At 44.5% G+C, this 21,400-nt stretch overlaps 1 protein-coding gene across 4 annotated transcripts in view; it reads right to left on the bottom strand.

The window, feature by feature from the left end:
- ZFAT (zinc finger and AT-hook domain containing) overlaps positions 1-21,400 on the bottom strand; it is a 236,474-nt gene that overhangs the window by 46,611 nt on the left and 168,463 nt on the right. For all 4 annotated transcript variants that reach the window (XM_007521895.3, XM_060201065.1, XM_060201061.1 and 1 more), the window contains one exon: positions 4,862-5,000. In XM_007521895.3, the coding sequence (XP_007521957.2) occupies positions 4,862-5,000 (139 nt within the window). The remainder of the gene's footprint in view (positions 1-4,861; positions 5,001-21,400) is intronic.

Genomic DNA, 21,400 nt, shown 5'->3' with positions numbered 1-21,400 from the left:
GCTCTGCTTCCCCAGAGACCCACCCTACTAGGGAGAGAGAGAGGCAGGCTGGGAGTATGGATCTACCAGTCAATACCCATGTTCAGTGGGGAAGCAGTTACAGAAGCCAGACCTCCCACCTTCTGCAACCCAAAATGACCCTGGGTCCATATTCCCAGAGGGATAGAGAATAGGAAAGCTATCAGGGGAGAGGACGGGATATGGAGATCGGGTGGTGGGAATTGTGTGGAACTGTACCCCTCTTATCCTATGGTTTTGTTAATGTCTCCTTTCTTAAATAAAAATAAATAAATAAATAATATATATAGGATGATCTCATTCACAGACAGAAGCTGAAAAACAAGATCAGAAGAGAAAGCACTAAGCAGAACCTGGACTGGAATTGGTGTATTGCACCAAAGTAAAAGACTCCGGAGGGAGGGGGGAGGAGAGGCCAGGAGAGGAGAGTTCGGGTCCTGGAAAAGGATGACAGAGGACCTAGTGGGGGTTGTACTGTTATGTGAAAAAGTGAGAAATGTTATGCATGTACAAACTATTGTATTTAGCTGGTAACTATAAAACATTGATCCCTCAATAAAGGGAAAAATTGTTAAAAAATATATATATATGCTGTCTGATGTGGGGCTATCTCAGCCTTCTAGGTCTTCTCCTACCTCCTCTTCTGCAGCACTGTGTGCTGACAGCTTTCTCAAGTCCACGAGAAGGGTGGACAGGAGAATGTTCTGTGGTCACTGCCAGTTCTGCCTGTATCGCAGGGCAACGTCATCTCAGTACACTGGATGGGCAGGCATTCCTGCACGTGGCTCAGCAGAACCACATCCTTTAGAGAGTGGGGACACACACACACACACACACACACACACACATGGTACTCATGTTTTTATCGTGTTATCATTTTAACACATTTCTCCATGTCAAATTAAGACAGTATAAAAGTTGGTGAAGATTTTTTTTTCTTCTTTAGGAAATGAGTAGAAAAGGAAAGTAAAACGAAGTGGATAATCCACTATCAGTCACATACACACACAAAGAAAAATAATTCCATTAAAAAAAAAAAGTGGAGATGAAAGCATTACTTCAAATTAATCAAAAGAAGGGCCAATTAACCAAAGTGGGACCCAGGGACTCATAACTCCAATGCTGCAAATTAATTCAGCCTACTGTCTCCTTTTTTTCTTTCTCTTTCCCACTCTCAGACTGAAAATAGTGTGAGCTTTGTGCTTTTGAGATTCTAAAGTTTATGAGACTCAGTCAGCTATCTAACTTTAAAAACTACTCTTGGGAGTTGGGTGGTAGCGCAGCAGGTTAAGCACACATGGCGCAAAGTGCAAGGACCGGCATAAGGATCCCTGTTCAAGCTCCCAACTGCCCATCTGCAGGGGAGTCACTTCATAGGTGGTGAAGCAGGTCTGCAGGTGTCTATCTTTCTCTCCCCCTCTCTGTCTTCCCCTCCTCTCTCCATTTCTCTCTGTCCTATCCAACAATGAATGACATCAACAATAACAATAATAACCACAAGGCTACAATGGCAAGGGCAACAGAAAGGGGGGAAAATGGCCTCCAGGAGCAGTGGATTCATGGTGCAGGCACTGAGCCCCAGCGATAACCCTGAAGGCAAAAAAAAAAAAAAAAAAAAAAGGAAAAAAAAAGCTACCATCAAAAGGACAGCATGCCTTTTAAGGGCTGAGAGACATTTAATTGTCTCCTTTGTCAACACAGAAAATATATATGGAGAGAGATATATTTAATAAACACACTAAACAAAGAATGTAAATACATTGAAATAACTATGCAGCCATTATATCTAGATCTGAAGTTTATGTGAAAGAAGACCAAAATTATCCCTGTATGGAGGAGCTATGGAGAGCTAGCTGAAGACTGAGGGCACACAGCAGTTGCCTCTCAGCACATTTCCCGCAAGGAAATGATGAAAGTCTGGACATAGAGAGCAGTGACAGTCTCATCAATCTGGCCCCCATGCCTGTCCCAGCAGCTATAGCAAATGTCTGTGTCATGCTAGCCCAACCCAAGAGTGTAGTGTGTGCTAAGAACAAATCTCTTATAGCTGCTATTCCAGTTATTTGCTGTGACTCTAAGCCGTCCATTCTCAACCCTGTGGTTTCTGAATAGAGAAGGGGGTAAGGGAAGGGACATCAGAGAATAATGCAATGGCTCTAAAGGCTTTAGATATTTTCAGAAAAATAAGTAAATAAATGGTATGGAAATGCACTCAGTATCAGATATAAATAGGTGCTGCCACTTAATCCTTCCCATGAGCACATAAAATGATGAACACCATTCTTAGGCATAGCATCTATGGTGGGGAAGTTCTGGGAAGTGCACAAAGGCAGGGTCCTGGAGGAGGCGCACCTGGTTAAGAGCACAGAGTACTGAGCACAAGGACCCATGTACGGATTCAGGTTGAGCTCCCCCTTCCCATCTGCAGGGGGAAAACTTCACAAGCCTTGAAGCAGGTCTGCAGGTGTCTCTCTTTCTCTCCCCCTCTCTATCATCCCCTCCCCTCTTAATTTCTCTGTCCTATTCAATAAAATGGGAGGGGGGATGGCCACCAGGAGCAGTGGATTTATATTGCCAGCACTGAGCCTCAGTGATAACCCTGGAAATAATAAACAAATAAATAAAGTGCACAAAGGCAAGACTGAAGGAGGAGAAAGCAGATTCCATGTGGCCTCCCTCTCAGTCCCTGCACCATCCCATCTCCAGCTCCATAAAACTGATCAGAGAGTCTGGTGGCAGTGCAGCGGGTTAAGCGCAGGTGGTGCAAAGCACAAGGACCGGCTTAAGGATCCGGGTTTGAGCCCCCGGCTCCCCACCTGCAGGAAAGTCTGTCTTTGGTGTAAGGATCCCGGTTTGAGCCCCCAGCTCCCCACCTACAGGAAAGTAGCTTCCCAAGCAATGAAGCATGTCTGCAGGTGTCTTTCTCTCCCCCTCTCTGTCTTCCCCTCTTCTCTCCATTTCTCTCTGCCCTATCCAACAATGATGGCACTAATAATAATACAACAATAAAACAACAAGGGCAACAAAAGGGAATAAATAAATAAATATTAAAAAAAAAACTGCCATCAAAGAAAACTCCAGGCACGTGCTCCGTTACCCCAGATGGCTGGCTGGCTGTAAAATCACTTAGTGCTGTTCATCTGTGAGGCCTCTGCTCATAAGCCCTGACACTGCAAGTGCCGAAAGGCATGTCAGTCCCCTGGTTTTACATTAAGATGCATTTTAGATGATGACAACACGTGGAGCTTCACATTAAATCAGAAAACTGTGCGTTCCCAGCAGTACAGCAGAATCTACAGCTCCCCGCCTCAGCACACCAGGGCCACGTTTCTAATATGGTCTTCCCTAGCAAATAGTCACCAGATTCAGGGAAGAGTAACAGCTGACATGCTGTCGGGTGCGACCAGGTTTTAGTTGAAGCGCTGGTACGCACATGACAGAATTTCTCTGTGTGGTGACAGCACGTGAACTAAACCCTCTCAAGTGGGTCTGTGTGAATACTGAAAAAAATAAGCACAAGAATGACTTTCCGTATTAGAGCTTTTTAAATCATTCCCAATAGTTCGAATGTTCTGAGTGATTTTTCCCCCTTCCTTTTCTGAATAAATAACTGATTAGGGTAGTCAATAACCATTCTGCGATAATATAGAGTAGGTCACTGATACATATGTTTACCACAGCTTTACTAATTACTGCACCAAAGGAAAACTCTGGAATCAGAAAATGTTCAATGGCAAAGGCAAGGCTAAATAAAGCAGGTACTTCTACTCAGTGCTAGATTGCAAAGAGCTCCGAGAAACTATAATCAGGATGGCCAGACAGGCAATTCAGAGGGTGGGGTAGAACGCAGACCGTGCACGCACGAGGCCCTGGGTTTGATAACACACACTGTGTATGTCCGGGCCGGCCAATATTCTGGTCTGCTTCTGCCTCCACTTTCAAAATAAAGAAATTATCTTTAAACTAAGAAAATATAACTGAACGGTCAGGCGGTGATGCAACTGGTTGAGAATGCAAGGACCCAGGCTCAAGCTCCAGGTTCCCGCTCACAGGGGAGAAGTTTCATGAGCAGTGAGTAGTGCTACAGGTCTCTCTTCTCTCTCTCCTTCTCTCTCTCTCCCTCTCTCTCTCTCTCTGGCTTTCTCTCCCCCCACCTCCCCTTACCTTCTCCATTTCTCTCTGTCGTATTAAATAAACGTTTAGAAAAATAAAAGAATGAAAATGCAACTAAGAAGATGATGTAGCAAAGAAAAACAAAAATATAGCCATCAGTGTTTAGTAAAGAAATCAAGCCATGACCTTTCATATGTATAAAACAGATCAGTGTGGACAGAGAACGGAATCCCAGTATATGGATGTAATATACTGGGGCTGGCAGTATAGTTGTATAGTTAGCAGGTGAAGCACTGCTTTCTGCAATTTGTATTCCCATTCTTTATTTCCATGGCAATAAACAGCAGTTCATAAGAAAGAAAGCAATAGTCATAATGATGAAGAATTAACAAAATTGAATTTCCTCAGATTAGGAGTGAACTGTAAGGAGATAGCAGCCCTTCCATTTTAATGGACAAGACAGAGAGAAATTGAGAGGAGAGGGGGAGACAGAGAAGGAGAGAAATACAGACACCTGCAGGCTTGCTTCATCACCTGTGAAGTGTCCTGCCACGGGTGGGGAGCCGGGGTCTTGAACCCTTCTCCTTTCGCAAGTCTTAGCGCTTTGTACTATGTGTTCTTAGCTGGGTGCGCCCCCACCCGGGCCCCAGAAGATAGCAGCACTTCTCAAGAGGAGTTTGGGTGGAGCAGGAGGTGAGCAGCCCCGGGGAGAGAGTGGTAGCTTGCCTACCTTGCTGGAGGAGGGTATCTGCGGCCAGCTCCCCGGTCCCCACGTTGGTGTACTCCTCATTGGGGTGCTTCCTGTTGTAGTGCCGCTTCAGAGAGCCGGAGATGTTGCATGAGTAGTGGCAATGGGCACAGCGGAAAGGCTGCAGGAGCAAGAGAGAGGAATGGCAGGAACGTCACATGGCTGTAACTAAATCCAGCACCAAGTCCTTGGTGTCTAAAGTTAGGGAAACCCACCTAGGGAAATTGAGTTCCGCTGCCGACCTCGGCAAAGGTAAGTGTTTCCAGGGCATGAACCTGTCTGCTGTCTTGCACAGAGGTCTGTGCAGAAAAGAAAGTCAGATGGGACCTTGCTGTGGTGATGGACACACATATGAGTCACGGTCCTGCCCCACACCCTTCTTCCAAGTTAGAACAACAGTTACATTTGCTTTCTTTCTTTTTTTTCCAGAAACACTATATTTTATTTATTTACTTTTATTGATATTTTTATTTTTTTATTTGTTATTAGAGACAGAGAGAAATTGAGAGAGAAGGGAGACATAGAGAGGAAGAGAGACAGACAGACACCTGCAGATCTACTTCACCGCCTGTGAAGTGACTCCCCTGCAGGTGGGGAACTGGGGGCTCGAACCAGGATCTTAACTGGTCCTTGTGCTTTGTGCCACATGCGATTAACCCACAACACTACCACCCGACTCCCTTACTTTTATCGATTTAAGAATGATCGACAGGATAATAGGATAAGACTACAGTTCCCACCACCAGAGTTCCACGTCCCACCCCCTCCATTGGAAGCTATCCTATTCTTTATCCATCTGGGAGTATGAACCCAGGATCATTATGGGACGCAGAAGGTAGAAGGTCTGGCTTCTGTTAACTGCTTCTTCACTGGACATGGGTGTTGGCAGGTCGATCCATACCCCCAGCCTGTCTCTCTCTCTTTCCCTAGTGGGGCAGGGCTCTGAGGAGGTGGAGTTCCAGGACACATTGGTGAGACTGTTTGACCAGGGAAGTCAGGTTGACATCATGGTAGCATCTGCAGCTTAGTAGCTGAAAAAGCATTTAAGATATAACACAGAACAGTTTCCCCTGACCCACATGCTGCTCCGTTGTACAGCAGAGGGCTACAGAAATCCTAGCTTTGTATTCAGAGTCTGCTTAGTGATGTGAACAGCTTTGTGGCTCAGTGGGCACGGGAAGCAGGTAAACAACTTTTGAAGGTACTGCCGGCACTTTCTTCTCACACTTCATGCACCAGCACCCTGCCCTCCGCCCACTTCCTGTAGCTGGCTGTCCCTCTCACTGAGACACTGACAATGCTGTCCTCAGCTTTTCGATAGATGTGATATTGCCACCAGGATTATCGCCTGAAACTCAGTGCCAGCAGTAAGAATCCAGCTCTACCAGCAGTCATATTTCCTTTCTGGCTCTCACTTTCTTTCTTCCGCTTTTCCCCTTTTCTATTTTATTTCATAGGAATTCAGAGGGGAGAGAGAGGGAGAAAGACACCTGCGGACATGCTTCACTGCTTTGCTTTGCTCCTACAAGTGGGGAGTGGGAGCTCAAAACCAGATCTTAGCTACCACCAGGCCCCCTGGCCTTTCTTTTTATCACTCTCAACTTTCTCAGCTCATTTAATAAATCTGAGGGGGGGGTAGCATAATAGTTATGCAAAGAGTCTCTCATGCTTGAGGTTATGAAATTCTAGGTTCAATCCCCAGCACCACCATAAACCAGAGCTGATTAGTGTTCTGGCAAAAAATGAAAACAGGGCCGCCAGCTGCTGATGGTGATGGTCTGGGCGGCTGGGTGGCTTGGCGGGTGTCCGGTGGAGGTGGGCGGACTTGGCCTGGAGGAGTTGTGGCCACAGGGGGCCAGGTGGAGGAGTACACAGCCTGGCAGTCCAGAGCAGACTTTCTTTTCTAAAGGCCCTGTTGGTCTGCTTCTAAATTCTGCTTCTAAGACCCCTTCTATTGCATTGCTTGTGGTCTATTTACATAATCATTGTTTTGTTCACACTGGTTTAATCCCCACTGGTTCTCGCGCCTTTTCCTTCTCCCCACCTCCTATCCTACATACATCCTCTTCTGACCTGACACTTCTGCCTCAGGAGATATATAGGACAAGATTGTGATTAGAGAGAGCTAGGTCGAACTGCATTCCCGCTCAATAAAGATTGAACTGCATTCCCAGCTCAGCCATGAGTCCCTGGTCATCGTTCTCCCTCCTGCGAAGCTAGCCTGGCATCTGGCGCCCCAAACTGGGACCGGCAGGACCCCATCAGCAAACCCAGACTGTGGCTTGTCTTCCCAAAGAATAAAAAATTAAAAAAATAAAAATAAAAACAAAAACATACTAGGTCAGCCTTCCAGACCTAGTGTCAAATACTGGCTTTTCCCAAAGTTCCTTCCTTGTGCATATTTTTTTGTCTGTTATGGCCACAATAATCATGTCACATTGTTTACTGGATCTAATTTCTAGAGGGAATTCTCCTGAGCTAGAATAGGATATTTAACCTGTTTTCCAGTTAGCGGTCAGGTATGCTCTATGCATGGCAACTTCAAACTTACTGTCTTTTGGTCAAATCAGCTTATCACCCCAAGACAGAATGTGGGCATCACTTAAGACTTTTTCTTCGCTCTCACTAGCCAGCAGTCCATGTCTTGCCCAAGCTTACTCAGAAGTCTCTCCAGTATTCACCCATGCTCATCTGTGTCACCTCAGCACAGAGAAAGGTGCCTTCTCAGTCTATAAAGGAGATGCCTTTCCTCCCTGAAGGGTCCTTCTTGGAGAAACTGACAGGATCCAGTTGGCACTTAATCCAGTGAGTCAAGCGGACTTGAAATGCTTCCACGGGGCACTGCTCTATATCAAGGCAACACTAGTCCCAGGATACTTTGTGCTCTATTTAGTCCTTCACACAAGATAACTCTGTATCCTGGCCCACAGAAACAATCAAACAGTAGAGCCTGGAACAAACAAAAACTGAGGCTCTTCTATCCATCTACTAAGCAGAGAAACAGAGGCCTAGAATGACAATATTTCGGAATCTGTAAAGTAAAAATGGAAGCGAAAATCTTTCCAAGTGCTTTCATCACTAAATAAACAGATACTATGGAATTGTTGTTGGAAAGTTAGCATTCACACTGAAAGAAATAAAGAACACATGAAAACGCTGCACTGTCAATGATGGGTGGTCCCTGGGCACAGCAGCAGCAAAAGAAGGGACAATTACAGTGAGGAATGACCCTTCGAGCCTGGGGTCAGCTTTGACAGCCAGTTCCGTCCTATGGTGGCAAAGCTTGTGCCCTGCCTTAGGAAGAGTTTCAGATCCATCTGCAGTTCTTCAGGGGAGAAGGGAGGCTGCCACAGAATGAGGGATCTTTCTTCTGAAGGGCAGCTTCTGTTGCCTCTCTAAAGATCTGTGATCTCTCAGCCTTTGTTAGGGGAAGGGAGGTCAAAAGTTCCCAGTGGAAACTCATTTATTTATGTTCTGTTGAAGGAGGGAAATAAGAGAGCTGCAAGAGTGACTTATGTGTTTCCAGAGTGAATGATAGAGAAAGAAGAAGTTCCACTGGTGGCAGAAGATCTAGGGAGGGAGGCAGTGAGGGAGGGGAAGAGAGAGGGGGGGAAGGGGAGAGGGAGAGGGAGAGGGAGAGGGAGAGGGAGAGGGAGAGAGAATATGAGTTTATAGAACTCTGGCCATGCAGGAAGACAGTCAAGAAAATGGCTGTAGACACGAGTCTAAAGCACAGGGGAAAGTTCTGGGATATGGTTACAGATCCAAATACAAGTAAGGAGCACTGGGCCCCCAGAGAAAACACTAGCACTGTAAGAGAAAGCATAAAGGGAAAGAACAGCAGCACTGGGACAACACCCTGGAAGAGAGGGAACAAGCAACAGAAAATGAGCTCCTGGTGTGTGATGGTGGAAAGGGCCGGAGCTGGGGCAGAGCTATCATCTATCATCTATCATCTATCATCTATCATCTATCATCTATCTATCTATCATCTATCATCTATCATCTATCATCTATCATCTATCATCTATCTATCTATCATCTATCATCTATCATCTATCTATCTATCATCTATCATCTATCATCTATCATCTATCATCTATCTATCATCTATCATCTATCATCTATCATCTATCTATCTATCATCTATCATCTATCATCTATCATCTATCTATCTATCATCTATCATCTATCATCTATCATCTATCATCTATCTATCTATCTATCTATTTTTATATTACAGAATTACATGTCGACAAGGATTTGAATCCACACCATTCCTACCACGAGAGTTCTGAATCTCCACTCTCCCCACTGCAAGCCACCACAGTTCCCCTAAGGTTGTACACATGGGCCAACCATCTTCTCTACAACTATCTGTCCACATTTATACATAATTGCCTCTTATTTTTCTGATTCAATCATTGGGAGAGAGTTTCTTGTAGACAGCAACCACGGGGGAAATGACAGGTTATACCGGTGTGTCAATAACTGCACTGTAAACAAACTGCCCTCTCCAATGAAGTGGGAGGTGGTAAGCTCATAAAGAATGGGAAGAATGAATAATAAAGCAGAATGATGTTCTACATGGAAGGAGGGAGGGAGAGCAGAACTAGACGCACTAAGCCATCCAGTAAGATGACGCTTAACATGTCTCCACTGGTCTTAGGAGGTAAGCATTTGCCACTTTCCTAAAAGGAGTTTCAGTAACACGATAAAATAAAAGACGGGTGTAAAAGGGAAGAGAAAGGGCAAGACTTGGATTTGGACATCTTTCTTATGGGACTATGTGAAAGCTTGGTAGAGCTTAGGGGAGCTCTCCCATCCTTGGATGGAGGTCTGGAAAGACACCCCACTTGTTAGCCTCTCTCCTTATAGAGATGAGCCAAGAGGGAAAACGTCTCCCAGACTCAGTTTCTCCTTGTTAGCCTCTCAAGCTCACAGAAAGCCTACAAGCCTCTCACACTTAGTTTCCCCGCTAACAGCAGGCCAAATGGTTGCCTGCTTTAGAGTTCACTCAAAGTTCACACATCCACTTCACCTTTCGATCACAAAGGAGAACACACTATACCATACACCCCTAACACAAGACAGTGAAAAGCCAACCAACTATATTTCCTTGTGCCCTTTGATATCTGTGATTTACATCAATTTTTGTTTTTCTTTTCTCTACCTCACATTACTGGTTTAACCCCTATGCTTCTCTCAAATGCCTTTGGATAATTAACTTACCTGCATCATGGAGACTAATCGTTTTGACCTTTATGTATCAGCATCAATTCTTGTCGTACCAGCCCCCTACCATAGGGGCAAGCTGACCTTTAAGAAACCTGTAATTTCTGACATATGTGAAAAGTGTTCTTTGTTTCACTCTCTATATAATCCCATACCCATCTCCAAATAAATGAGTGTTTGCACCAGAGTACTCCCCGAGTCCTCCTTTCTGGATCATGCGGTCCCTGAGAACCAGTGAGGGAGGATCGGAGACTTGCCCCCTGGCTGGACCCACTCCACGGGAGTTCCAGCACTTTCTGAGATATCTCAATGATGCAATGATAGCTTTTTCAAATGGTGTATCACATGACTTCAAATGGTGCACCACATGACATTTCTCAACATGGAAGACCATCACTGAGGTGGGGAGAAACGTGCAACTGAACGCACTGAAGCAGAAATGCTTAGGTTCTCACGCTTATGTCCAAAAGCAGGTTATGATACTTAAAGTAGATTTCCTAGCTTCTTCCCACACGAAGACCCTTACTTTCATCGGCTCATTCCTACTTTTTGGTTCCTTTTGGTTCTATTCCTGTTTACTAAACAATTTGTCCTGTTTTATATCTTGCCACCTTTCAGCCACCAAGTTGCAGACGGTACCATGATACCACCCTTAGTTTCCTGGGCAGACAACCTCATCAGTGTGTCCTGGAGCCTCACCTCTCCAGAGCCCTCCCCCCCTAGGGAAAGACAGAGACAGGCTGGGGGTGTGAATCCACCAGCCAATGCCCATGTCCCACAGAGAAGTAGTTATAAAAGCCAGACTTTCCACCTTCTGGACCCCATAGAGAATTACATGGGCTCTAGGTCAGATCGGTGGGGTTTATAGTTAAAAGTATTTATATACTTTCCCCATGTTTAGGAGTTACTCTTAGCCCTGATCCAGCTTTCTAGTCCCACTCTCAGCTCTGACACAATCTTCCCAGACAATACTTTTAGCCCACCTATATGTTAGTTGTCATACTCCGGCAAAAACTAGTAAAGCCATAGACCACTTGGAATATACCTAAAATAGACTTCATAGCTTCTTCCAATATGAAAACCCCAAGTCTCATTTGATATATTCTTACCTTTAGGTTTCTGATTGTTAAAAAATTTGTTCTGCTTTGTATCTTAGTGATCTTCAGCCACCAAGTTGCAGAAGCTATAATGATCCCATGATCCTTACTTCCCTGGGCAGACAACTTCACCAATGTGTCCTGGAACCCCACCACCCCAGAGCTCTACCCCACTAGGGAAAGATAGAGACAGGCTGGGGTGTGGATCAACCTATCAATACCCATGTTCAGCTAAGAAGCAATTATGGAAGCCAAAACGTCCAGCTTCTGTGCCCCATAAAGATCTTTGGTCCATACTTCCAGAGGGATAAAGAGTAGGGAATCTTCCAGTGCAGGGGGTGGGATATGGAACTCTGGTGGTGGGAATTGTACCCCTCTTATCCCACAATCTTGTTGATTATTATTAAATTACTATTTAAAAAAAAGAATTTTCATTCATACTCCCAGAAAGGTATAAAGAATAGGGAAACTTCCAATGGAGGGGATAAGGAGGGGATAGGACACAGAACTCTGGTGGTGGGAACTGTATGGAATTGTACCCCTTTATCTTACAATCTTATTCACCAATATTAAACCTATTTAAAAATAAAATAAAAAGTAGGTTCCATTCAACTTTTCATCACTGGAAGGTTTAATGTTCTGGTTCTTCAAATAGAAAGAAAATAAAATTAAAGACGACAAGAGGTTCTGTCTCACATGGGACAGTGAGCTTTGAAACACTTGATCAGAAAACAATTCCATTAAAGAGGAACTAGTCTAATTTCCAGTTCTTGTCAAGAAAGGCATTCAGAGGAGTTTTTCAAATAGCTACAAAGCTGGTAACAAAGTAACACCCAAGGGCATGGCATTGGGAACCACTTTCCAAGCACAGGATGGCTTTTTTTTTGGGGGGGAGGGGAGGAGTGATGGTACCCTGCTGGCTTCCAGACACAATAAACAGAAGAGCTCTCTCTACAGTTGAGGTTATGTAACCAAGTACAGCATGATGGTCACGACACAACACCAAAAGGCTGAGAGTGCACAAGAAAGCCAGACCCTCTGTGATGGGTCTGCTGCTCACAGCAGAGGATGGGAGAGCACAAGAGCAAAGAAGAGTCCAGAGGAGGAGTGAGGAGAATCCTGTGGCCAGTCACAGCTCCGAAACTTTGGTTTACCAACCTGGCTCATGAAAGAAATAAAAAACAAACACCCATGATAGACAAAAAACAAACCAAAAAAAAAAAAAAAATGAGGACACACACACACACACACACACACGTCTCATTACATTCCAGGAAAATATGCAGTCAGAATATAGAAAAATACCATATAATTAGTTGTGCAATGATTTGGTATAAGATGACTTAGACGTTATTTGACAAAATCAGGATAATAGCTCATAGCCAGTTTTGTAGTACAGAAACCTGCATGATGACAAAAACTTTCACATCAGGCACAGGTAGGAAAGAGGAATCAAAATGTATGAGTAACCAGGAGCCAGAGACCAGAGTTGCACAGCTGTGAAATGTGGAAACAAACAAACAAGCAGACAAACAAAAACACCACATTTGTGCTGGCTAACTGACAGGGTTTAGCCAAGATGATGGGGGGAGGAGGGCAGGGCTAGGAAGCACAGAGCCCAGTAGAGCACAAGTGTCACAATGCACAAAAACCTACCTGCAAACACCAAGCCCCACCTGCATGGTGTGTGTGTGGGGTGGGGGAAGAGCTTCACAAATGGTAGAGGATGCTATAGGTTTCCATTTCTCTCTCTTCTTTAATTTTTTTCATTTATTTATTCCCTTTTGTTGCCCTTGTTTTATTGTTGTAGTTATTATTGTTGTTATTGATATCATTGTTGTTGGATAGGACAGAGAGAAATGGAGAGAGGAGAGGAAGACTGTTGTATGCTTTACATTGGGTTGTTCTAGCTCTCCCCCTGCCAAGAAAATTGGATCAGTCCTGCTAGTTTCGCGGGCCCGCTTGGCCCCGCCCCAAGGAACCCCGAGAGGGTTCCAGAGTTCCAGAGTTCCAGAGTTTCAGAGTTCTTGGTGCCGCCGTAGGGGAAAGAGGCAGCAGAGTTCTGTTTGGTGATTAGTTTGGTTTAGTTTATGAATCGTTGTTCTGAATAAAGAAATACAGCTTCCCTGCCCAGCCGTATGTCTCTGGTCGTCTCTGTTACCGGCCCGTGAAGCTAGCCCGGCCAGCTGGAGCCGCCGAATTTTAACAACAGAAGACAGAGAGGGGGAGAGAAAGACAGACACCTGCAGACCTGCTTCACTGCCTGTGAAGCGACTACCCTGCAGGTGGGGAGCCGGGGACTCGAACCGGAATCCTTACGCTGGTCCTTGCACTTTGTGCCACCTGCACTTAACCCACTGTGCTACCGCCTAACTCCCTTCTTTAATTTATCTTTATTTAAGTGATAGAGACAGCCAGATATCAAGGAAGGAAGGGAAGACAGAGAAGAAGAGAGACAGAGAGACACTGGCATGTCTGCATTACCACTCATGAAGCTTTTCCCTGTAGGTGGGGACTAGGGACTTGAACCCAGGTTCTTGAGCACTGCAACATGTGCGCTCAACCAGGTGTGCTATCACCCGGCTCCCGGGTTTCTAGTTCTCATTCTTCTCTATCACTCCTGCCCTCTTACTTTCCCTCTGTCTCTGTTCAAAAATCTAATCCATGAATGAACTGTCCAGTGGCTTCTTCTTCTGCTTAAAAACGTGTGACCCCCCTGCTGTGGCCTAGGCGGCCCATTTCCCACAACACTTCCCTCGCCGCCACTGTTGCTCTTGTTCACATGTTCCCTGCACACTGCACCCTTCCTCACTTGCCCTCCACCCAGAAAGCTCCACCAGCCGACTGTCAGGAAGAGAGTTTGTCCTGTCAAGCCCTGACAGATCTTTTCATCAGGACAAAGCTCTGTTTTATTACTGCCCACTGCTCCCCAGCCCTCAAACCCCACAAGACAAGAGCTATGTACAGAACCCTAAATGACTTTACCTGGAACTTCTGTTTTTATTTTTTGTTTATTTACAAAATAAACAAATTATTATTGGATAGAGACAGAAACTGAGAGGAGAGAGAAACAGAAATAGAGCAACAGATAGAGAGAAAAGAGAGAGAGACTGAGACCTGTAGCATTGCTTCACTACTTATAAAGCTTTCACCCTACAGGTGGGGACCAGGGGCTTGAACTTGAGTCCTTGTGCACTGTAATGTGAGGCCTTAACCAGGTGCGCTACTGCCTGCCCACCCCACCCCCGCCCCGGTACTTTTCTGTAATAAATAAAACCAGCCAGGTTCCATGCCAGTATTCCATAGAAAGGAGCTCTTCATTCCAGTCTCCATCATCTACTCAGACTGTCAGACTATTCATTCTTCCATAAGAAAACTCCTGCCCCACACTCCTCAACTTGGCTTTATCCAGGACAATTCTGGGGACTCTGACAGACGGATGGCTCCAGTACATCTGGGGGACTTCCATCACATTCTGTGAGGCAACCATCATTGTTTGCCTTCTGACGTGACTGTTCCCATATGCTTGATATCCTAGGGCCAGGCTCTGTGTGACTTGCTCTCAATCCACTCAGGAAAGAACCTATAGGCTCTAATGTTGAAAAAAAAAAAAAAAAAAAAAAAACAAGAACTGAGGTGGCAGTTTCCGTGCAACAGGTCAGAAGCCAGCTGAAGTTGCGTGAGTGGGCAAGCTGGAACGGTGGGTCTGGCACTGACCCACTCATCAAAGTAATGCCTCCGGCCCCAGTTCCCCAACACAGACCGTGGGGTAGATTTACACTCCCCCACTCAAACAAGGCCCCTTCTTTGCTTTGAAGGAAGAAAACACTACCATGCTCCACTGAGTCCAGCACAACTTGATGAGACTAATATTGCCTTTTATCCCTGATACTAACAATGCCTCTGCATTATCTTGTAGTTCCTCAGCATGGACACATTTCCTAGACAAGACGCGATCCATCCTTCAAAAGTCTTCATTCACATGCTAGCTAACCCCCAGCTCCACCTTCAGAAGCTTTCCCTAACTCTCCTAGAAAGATTCCAGTTTTCTATTTTGTCTACAATACCACCACACCACACCACCCCCGCCACACACACGCACATGCACATGCACACGCACACACACACACCTTGCCCAAGCACCTTGCAAAACCTGATGGTACTATTCCTGCTGCGGGGTGACTATTAACTCCATTTCCATCTCCACCAGGCTGGGAACCCTGTGGGAGCACTGTCCCCAGCAGAACGTGCTCAGCTGTGCTCCCACGAAGCCAAGACAGTGCTTACTCCAGTCCAAGCACACCGCACTATCACATCCCTGTGGCTAGATGAGATGGAAAAAAAACACTTTTCTTTTCCTCGTGATGTTCAGGTAAAGTTAGTCTAGCAGAACCTCCCCACCCCCTAAAAAAAAAAATCTGATAAAATGTTTTATGTCATCGAAGAACTTTAAAAAGCATTGTAAAGAGCACAAAAAAAAAAAGTCACAGACAAAGGTTGCGCTTACAACACATACCGAGGGGGTTAAAAAAAAAAAAAAAAAAGATCCAGGGTCCAGGTGGTGGCACAGCTGGTTTTAAGAGCTCACATCACAGTGCACAAAGACCGAGCCCCTAGTGCTCACCTGATGGGGGAAAGTTTTGCGAGTGATAAAACAAGGCTGCAGGCGTCTCTCTCTCTCTCTCTGTCTACCTACCTACCTATCTCCCACTCCCCTCTCAATTCCCGTCTTTATCTAATAAAATAAAATAATCCATACCAAAATATAAAGGGGGGAGAATCAAGAAAAGAAAAAAAAATGGTCTAAGAACATAAAAAGAGGTTCATCTTCAACTTCAGTCAGGAAACAGAAAGGAAGTCATGAAGGAAAGCCAGTGTTGCCCACCAGGCTGGAGACAGTAAGTGTTTCTATCAGAATATGGAGCACAGAACACTAATGTTTCTTCATCCGGTCATTCTGGAAAATACCTTGAAATCAACGATGTGAACAACTGGCCATACATCTTAAAAGCCTCTCTTGGTGTGTTTACAGTTGAGAACAGCATGGACAACAACACAAGGACACACATGAACAGCACATAACAGCTGGGGTCAAAAAGCAACAGCCCAGTCATCCATCAGTGATCAAACAGATGAACAACAGAGTAAGTACTGCTGTGCTCACAGAGAAGTACAATTTCACACAGCATAAAACTGCCACAAAGAAAGGAGGAAACAGAGCTACATGTCAAAACCCTGGACAGTTTTCCCAACAAAATACCAAGTTCAAAACAGTGGAACTAATTCCATCTCCATACAAAATTAATACCAAACTCAAGAGCATGTGTGGCTGAATCACTTTGGGAAGGCCTAACTAGACAGTAAAACTGCGAACGATTCATATATATATATATATATATATATATATATATATATATATATATGTAGCTAGATCCTTCCTTTAAAAAATATTTTTATTTACTTATTATTGGATAGAGACAGAGATAGAGAAATTGAGAGAGGAGAGGAGGGGAGATAAGAATAAGAGTGGGGGAGAGAGAGAGACAGAGAGAGAAAGAGAGACCTGTAGCCTTGCTTCACCATTTGTGAAGGTTCCTCCTGCAAGTGCAGATCAGGGCTTTGAACTCAGGTCCTTGCGCACTGTAATGTGTGCGCTTAACCAGACGAGCCACCACCTGGCCCCCAGAAATAATTCTCAGAGAAGTTAAAGGGGGGTAAGCCCAGGAAGCCCAGGAAGCCCTCTCAGAGGAGGCTTTATTCTGAGCATCATTCTGTTTCTGGGTGGTGGCCACCAAGTGTTTACTTCCTGAGTACTCACCATACCATCCGTGTGTGTGTGTGTGTGTGTGTGTGTGTGTGTGTGTATGCAGTGTTCTTGATGGATATTCTATTTCACAATAAAAAGTAAAGGAAGAAATGGATTATTGAAAAGGAAAATATGTGACATAAAAAACTCTATTTGCAAGGCTTTTATCAGGATTACAGTGAACTAACTTCAGCTGCTTATACAACAGACAGTACCCCACAAATAGTGGCCATTATTAATATTGATAACACTAACAATGGCACTTATGTCTTGATGTATAAAGCATTTTTAGGTTGACTTTCTTTCATCTAGGTGATGTATATTACTTCCGTAATAAAATGGTCTTCTAACAGGTCCACCATAATCCAAAATATCTATAAAGATAACAGTAGTAGCAGAGTCTCTCTAAAGACCTGGTGACAGGCTGGGAGAAAATATTAACTATAACACTAGAATTGCCAAACTAAATCAAGTTACATGGTTGGAGAGATGGTCCTGGATTATGCGAGTGCTTCCCTGGGGCTTTGGGTTCAGGACACCCATAAGATTTATTTATTTTATTTTTAAAATTTATTTATTTATTTATTTTCCCTTTTGTTGCCCTTGTTGTTTATCATTGTTGTTGTTATTGTTGTCGTTGTTGGATAGGACAGAGAGAAATGGAGAGAGGAGGGGAAGACAGAGAGGGGCAGAGAAAGACAGACACCTGCAGACCTGCTTCACCACCTGTGAAGCGACTCCCCTGCAGGTGGGGAGCCGGGGGCTTGAACCGGGATCCTTATGCTGATCTTTGTACTTTGCGCCACCTGCACTTAACCCACTGAGCTACGCCCGACTCCCACCCATAAGATTTACAACAGCACTTTTGCAGCTGAGAAAACTCAACAGGAAGATGGAGGATTTTTCATTAATGTTTGAGGTGGCCACCAATTCCCCAAGAGGCAAGCTAGCACCAAGTCACCCAGAGACACACAGCTGGGCTAATGGGGCTGGGCAGATGGGACCCCACATTCTTGAGGATTTTTTTTACTGAGGTTTATTCTCTAAACTTAATCCAGTTACATCTGAGATGCAGGAGGCAAGTTCATGTCTAATCAGAACCTGGAAAGAAAAGGATCAACTGACAGCTTCTACTGACTACCATCTTATCTGGATTTTACACCTAGGAGAAAAAAATAAACAAACAAACCCCAGAACAGATGCTTCCAATAAGCTCCCTCTACCATTTTGGAGAGCTCTGTGAAGCACTCTCTATCCTTGAGGTTCTGGGTGATTAAAAAGGAGACTATGTAATACACACACACACACACACACACACACACACACACACACACATACATATTTCTTTGAATTTTATTATTCATTTACTGAATAAATGACAGAAAAATTGTGAGGGAAGAAAGAGAGAGACGCTGCAGCCCTGCTTCATCATGTATGAAGCTTTCCCTCTGGGGCGGGGCTTGAATCCAAGTCCTTGCACACTGTGATCTGTGTGCTGAACCAAGTACATTTCAATTGGTTTGGGGCAGTTCTGAGGGATGGGAGACCTTTGACCTTCATTAGACACGACTGTCTGAGTCTATGGCTGTTCCATTCACTTGTTTCCCCTGAGTGGGGAAGAAATTTAAGACAGAATCTGGGAAGTAGCAGGAAGCCTGGGGGTGAGAGTATTTTACAGAAAACTGAGAAATTTTACACATGTACCAATACTTGTATTTTACTGTAAACCATTAATCCCCCTAATAAAAATATTAAACACCAGGGGAGGGGGTGGGATATGGAGACTGGGTGGTGGGAATTGTGTGGAGTTTTACCCCTCCTACCCTATGGTTCTGTTAATTTATCCTTTCTTAAATAAAAAATAAATTAAAAAAAATTAAGCACACACACAAAGGCAAGGGGAAGCACTTTACTCTGTGGGAGGAGCTTTAGAAAGATAACCAGAGGGCTGGGTATCGTGCACCTGGTTGAGTGCACTTGTTATTATGTGGCAAGGATCTGGGTTCAAGCCCCCGGTCCCCACCTACAGAGGGAAAGCTTTGTAAGTGAAGCAGTGTTGCAAGTGTCTCTCTGCCCCTTTCCCTCTCTATCACCCCCTTCTCTGTCAATTTCCAGTTGTTTCTATTCGATAAATAAAGATAATTTTCAAAAAGAGGAAATTTTTTTAAAAGAAAGAGAGAAAGATAACCATCTGGAAGACAGAAACCTTAAAGGAAAGACGGGTAATCTCAGTGGACCAGTGGGGAGCTGATTGCCAGTGAGACCAGGAATTGTAGAGAAGGGAGCAGATAGGGAAGGGCCTTCCTTTTCGTGGCCCTCATGTAATCTGTCCCATGAGCTATCCTGCACCTTAATCTGTTTCTGCACGACTCCTACATCACTTCTTTGTAAAAATTTTGCACAGCTGGAGGGAGAAAAAAAAAAAAAAAAAACCCGCTGTGCAAGAATTTTATAAGGATTGAAGAAAACCTACATCAATTGTCTCAATGACAGACAGCATTCACGAAGTGGAAGACAGTTATTAATATTAATAACACTAACAACTATGGCTGCCCAAGGCTCAAGAGACTTTCCTGCTTAACAGCTATTCAACTTTAGGCACGTGTTGATTTTATCTCAAGGGATAGCAACGATGTCCATCGGCCAACTTGTCTAGAAACGTTCATGAAACTGTTATCAGTAACATAAGAAGTGAAAGCCAGGGCTGGTAAAATGGATCAATGGAATAACATGCTGCTTTGCCACCGCCAGCCATACTGAAGGAAGTTTCAGTGCTGTGGTACCAGTTTCTCTCCCTCCCCCACCGCCTCCCTTTATGCTCTGCCTCTGTAGCTCTTAAAAAAAAAAAAAAGTCAGACAATTACCAAATGTTTTCAAGGCTTGTGTGGAAAACAAACAAAACTTGCCAAAAAGAAATTAAGAAAAAACTGCCTCTTTGACTTATGTAAACATGAGGATGGTTCTCTAAGGACAAGAGAGGAAGTGAGTGGGGATGAGTAGAGGGCTCTCTATAGAGTAGAGGCAGTGGGATTAGGGTGTTGGGAATCGTGAGTTTTACATACAAGCAAAGGTGTGAAACCAAACCCCTGAATGTGGATGATATTGTCAACCAGTGCTGAGTCCATTTTCAACATTAAATAATTATCACTCTTCAGACATAGACATGCAGGGCCATAATCCTTGATTAAAAGAAGAGAGAGATTCTCCTCCCCCTTTTGCTTGGATACTTGTATTTTATGGTTGAGATGTGTTGAGCAGTAAGAAACAAGGGGAGGGTCTGGAATGTGATGACAACAGTTATCCCTCTATTTCTTTTTTTTTTTAATATTTGTTTATTTATTCCCTTTTGTTGTCCTTGTTTTATTATTGTTATTGGTGTCACTGTTGTTAGATAGGACAGAGAGAAATGGAGAGAGGAGGGGAAGACAGAGAGGGGGAGAGAAAGACAGACACCTGCAGACCTGCTTCACCGCCTGTGAAGCGACTCCCCTGCCGGTGGGGAGCCAGGGGCTGGAACTGGGATCCTTAAGCCAGTCCTTGGGTTTTACGCCACCTGAGCTTAACCCGCTGTGCTACCACTCGACACCCATCCCTCAGTTTCTACCACAAACCACACAAACACCTTGGGAAGAGACAGGAATTCTCACTTTGTAGATGGAGATGTGAAGTCCTGAAAAGTTAAGTGACTCACTGAAGGCCAGTCACCCATCAACCAGAGTGTGAGGGAAGCTTTGTCCAATACACTGAAGCCTCTGTGTCGTTCTCCTCAGCTTCTGAGGCACTGACTACATGACTGCAGATGAACATTACTTCAGCATCAAACTCCTGGGATGCTGGGCTACATGGATGGGCCCGACAACTTCCCCTACTACAACATATTTTCAGTGTTACAAATTGTCGGGGCAGCAATGCTAGAGAGAGATGACCCAGGAACCAAGCTTGTGGCAGCAAGGCAATTCAAATCTTTATTCATCTGAGCACCCCAGAGTCCAGTGGGTGATAGCACACCTGGTTAAGCCACATGGCACAAACCTCAATGGCCGGTGTCAGCCTCCCAGTCTGCCCGTGCTCCTCCCAGGCTAGAAAACGGAAGAAACAAATCGGAAACGGAAGTGGCTTGACAATACCATACATAGTTAGGAAAGGGGATAAAGTGGCTTGGCAATACCATACATGGTTAGGAGAGGGATAAAGAAAGGTAAAAGGGGGCTGGGAAAGATAGGGACTTCCTTAGCAACTCTTGTTAGGGGTTTAACTGGTAGGATTAATACCCTGCGGTCTTGAGGGTAGGAAAAGAATATATTAAATGAACAGAATGGTTGGGGGAATAGGGTGGAAGCCTTAAGTGACTTGTAAGACAAAGCAGAAGATTGATGTAGATAA

This window comes from Erinaceus europaeus, chromosome 1, assembly GCF_950295315.1.
Source record: "Erinaceus europaeus chromosome 1, mEriEur2.1, whole genome shotgun sequence".
Lineage (NCBI taxonomy): Eukaryota > Metazoa > Chordata > Mammalia > Eulipotyphla > Erinaceidae > Erinaceus > Erinaceus europaeus.
Note: the sequence above shows the minus strand (reverse complement) of the source record. Positions and strands in the feature narration are given on the sequence as shown.